Source organism: Gavialis gangeticus, unplaced genomic scaffold, assembly GCF_001723915.1.
Source record: "Gavialis gangeticus isolate Ggan-Ray unplaced genomic scaffold, GavGan_comp1, whole genome shotgun sequence".
In the NCBI taxonomy this organism is placed as follows: domain Eukaryota; kingdom Metazoa; phylum Chordata; order Crocodylia; family Gavialidae; genus Gavialis; species Gavialis gangeticus.
The window spans coordinates 68,017,307-68,019,823 of NW_017729030.1; the positions used below are offsets into that span (position 1 = coordinate 68,017,307).

At 48.6% G+C, this 2,517-nt stretch overlaps 1 protein-coding gene across 1 annotated transcript in view; it reads right to left on the reverse strand.

Annotated features, from left to right (window-relative positions):
• Nucleotides 1-2,517, reverse strand: part of PPEF2 (protein phosphatase with EF-hand domain 2) — a 79,117-nt gene that overhangs the window by 15,906 nt on the left and 60,694 nt on the right. Inside the window, exon 15 of the mRNA XM_019522321.1 lies at nucleotides 1,536-1,642. Coding sequence (XP_019377866.1) covers nucleotides 1,536-1,642 — 107 coding nt within the window. The remainder of the gene's footprint in view (nucleotides 1-1,535; nucleotides 1,643-2,517) is intronic.

Consider the following 2,517-nt stretch of genomic DNA (forward strand, 5'->3'; position numbering starts at 1 on the left):
CATCTACCTGGATTTTAGGAAGGCCTTCGACACAGTTTCGCATCCTATTCTCATAGGGAAGCTAGCAGGCTGTGGAGTGGATGCCTACACAGTCAGGTGGGTGGCCAACTGGCTTAGGCACCGCACCCAAAGAGTGGTGGTGGCTGGGTCGTTCTCGGCCTGGAAGGCAGTGGGCAGTGTGGTCCTGCAGGGTTCAGTCCTTGGGCCAGTATTATTTAATATCTTCATCAGCAATTTGGATGAGGGTGTGGTGAGCAGCCTCTCCAAGTTTGTGGATGATACCAAATTATGGGGCAAAGTTAATACACTGGAGGGCAGGAGGCAGTTACAGGCTGACCTGGACAGGTTGGATCAATGGGCACAATGTACTAGGATGCAATTGAACAAAGATAAATGTGAGGTACTTCACCTAGGAAGGAGGAATCCCCAGCACACCTACAGGTTGGGGGATGTCCTCCTCAGCAGCTTCGAGGCTGAGAGAGATCTTGGAGTCGTAGCTGACTCCAAGATGAACATGAGCCGGCAGTGCAATGAGACCATCAACAAAGCCAATTGCACCTTGTCGAGTATTAGCAGATGCATGACCAACAGATGGAGGGTGGTAATGCTCCCCCTCTATCCAGCATTAGTCAGGCCTCAGCTGGAGCACTGCGTCCAATTTTGGGCATTGCACTTCAAGAGGGACACGGAGGATCTGGAAAGGGTTCAGAGGAGGACCACCTGCATGATTACTGGTCTCCATGAAAGACCCTACGAGGAGAGGTTGAGAGATCTGGATCTCTTCAGTTTATACAAAAGATGGCTGAGGGGTGACCTTGTGGCCACCTATAAATTTATCAGGGGAGGACGGCAGGGAATTGGGGATGCGCTGTTTACCAGAGTGCCCTAGGGAGTAACTAGGAATAATGGGTGCAAACTGGTGGAGAGTAGATTTAGGTTTGACATTAGGAAGATTTTTTTTGCTATAAGGGTGGCCAGAGTCTGGAACAGGCTTCCAAGAGAGGTGGTGCTGTCACCTAACTCGGAGGTCTTCAAGAGGAGGTTTGACAATCTCCTGGCTGGGGTCGTCTGACCTCGGGCCTCTTTCCTGCCAGGGGCAGGGGGCTGGACATGATGATCCATTGGGTCCCTTCCAACTCTATAATCTATGAATCTATGAATATAGTGCTCCTATTGCTTTATCCCTACCCACTAGGCCAAATAGCCTGTTAAAGGTGGAAATAAATTTGATTTGACATAAATTTCTTCTTCCCAAATCAATCTCATCATCTTAGCATTTTCACAAATTGACTGATTTTTTTTTTCCTGATATCTTTCTGGGTACCAAAGTTAGGCTGGCTTGTCTAGCACCACTTTGGATTATAGCATGCTAATAACACAGCTTAGAGGTGGCCAAAGTTTTCCCAGTCTTCCCTCATGCCCCTTTCAATTCATTGCCAACACAGGCCTGGCAGTTCCCAAACACAGTACGTCTTGTTACAAATCTGCTGAGTTTCCATCAATGAGTTCATATGACTCTCTTTATTTAGACTTACCAGTGTCATCCTTATCATAAGCCTTGAATGCACTGATCAGATTAGATGTGTGAGCGAAAAGCTTCTCTCGCAGAGCTCGAAAGGCTGACTCCTCCACTCTGCTGATTCTAGAAACAGCAAAGGAGAGAAGCATTTAATGCCTTGTCATAGAGACAGAAGAGGGACTCTACCCCTAGCTGTTTCTCTGCATGGACATACACACCTCTCCATGAGAACAGAGTCCATTTCTTGCAAAGGAATAAAACCACATTCAATTATATGTGATAACCCACCAGGTAATCTTGGTGAGAGACAGTGTGCAATGACAAAAGCAGGAACATTTGTGCCTGGCACATGTGGGACTAGAAACCAATTTGGGTTTCCTAAATATCAGGTGGCTTGCAAGCACCCAGCATACACTGGTCTGTAGTTTCTTAAGTGATCAGGTCAAACTGCCAGAGCAGATTAAAGGAACACTGAGAAAAGAAAGCTAGAAATGGGCCCAGAGTGTAAAGTCAGAAGGAACCATTACGATCATCTAGTGCCATAGGTCAAAGCTTCTCACTTAGTAACTTCTGAATGAAGCCAATAACTGCTCTTTAAGCTACACCAGAGGTGCTCAAGCTTTTGTCCCCACAGGTCAGATGACTGGCCCAGGACTGGTCCATGGACCAGATCGTGCCCTTTGCACTGGGACTGGGCCCTGGGGCTCAATGCTGCCACCTCCCATCCCCACACACCTGGTGCTGCCTCAGCATGGCAGGATCAGGCCCTGGAGCCCAGTGCCAGCCCTGCACACCAGGAGCAGGCACCTGATTTAGCACCCAGAGTCTGGGGCCCTCCACAGGTCTGCAAATTTGGCCTTGGGGGAGCAGTGCCACTATTTCCCACCAGCAAATTTCCAGATCCTTGGGAAGGCTTGCATGTCAGATTACACAGCACCAGGGGCCAAATCTGGACCATGGGCTGGGGATTGAGCACCCGTGATCTACACCATATCTTT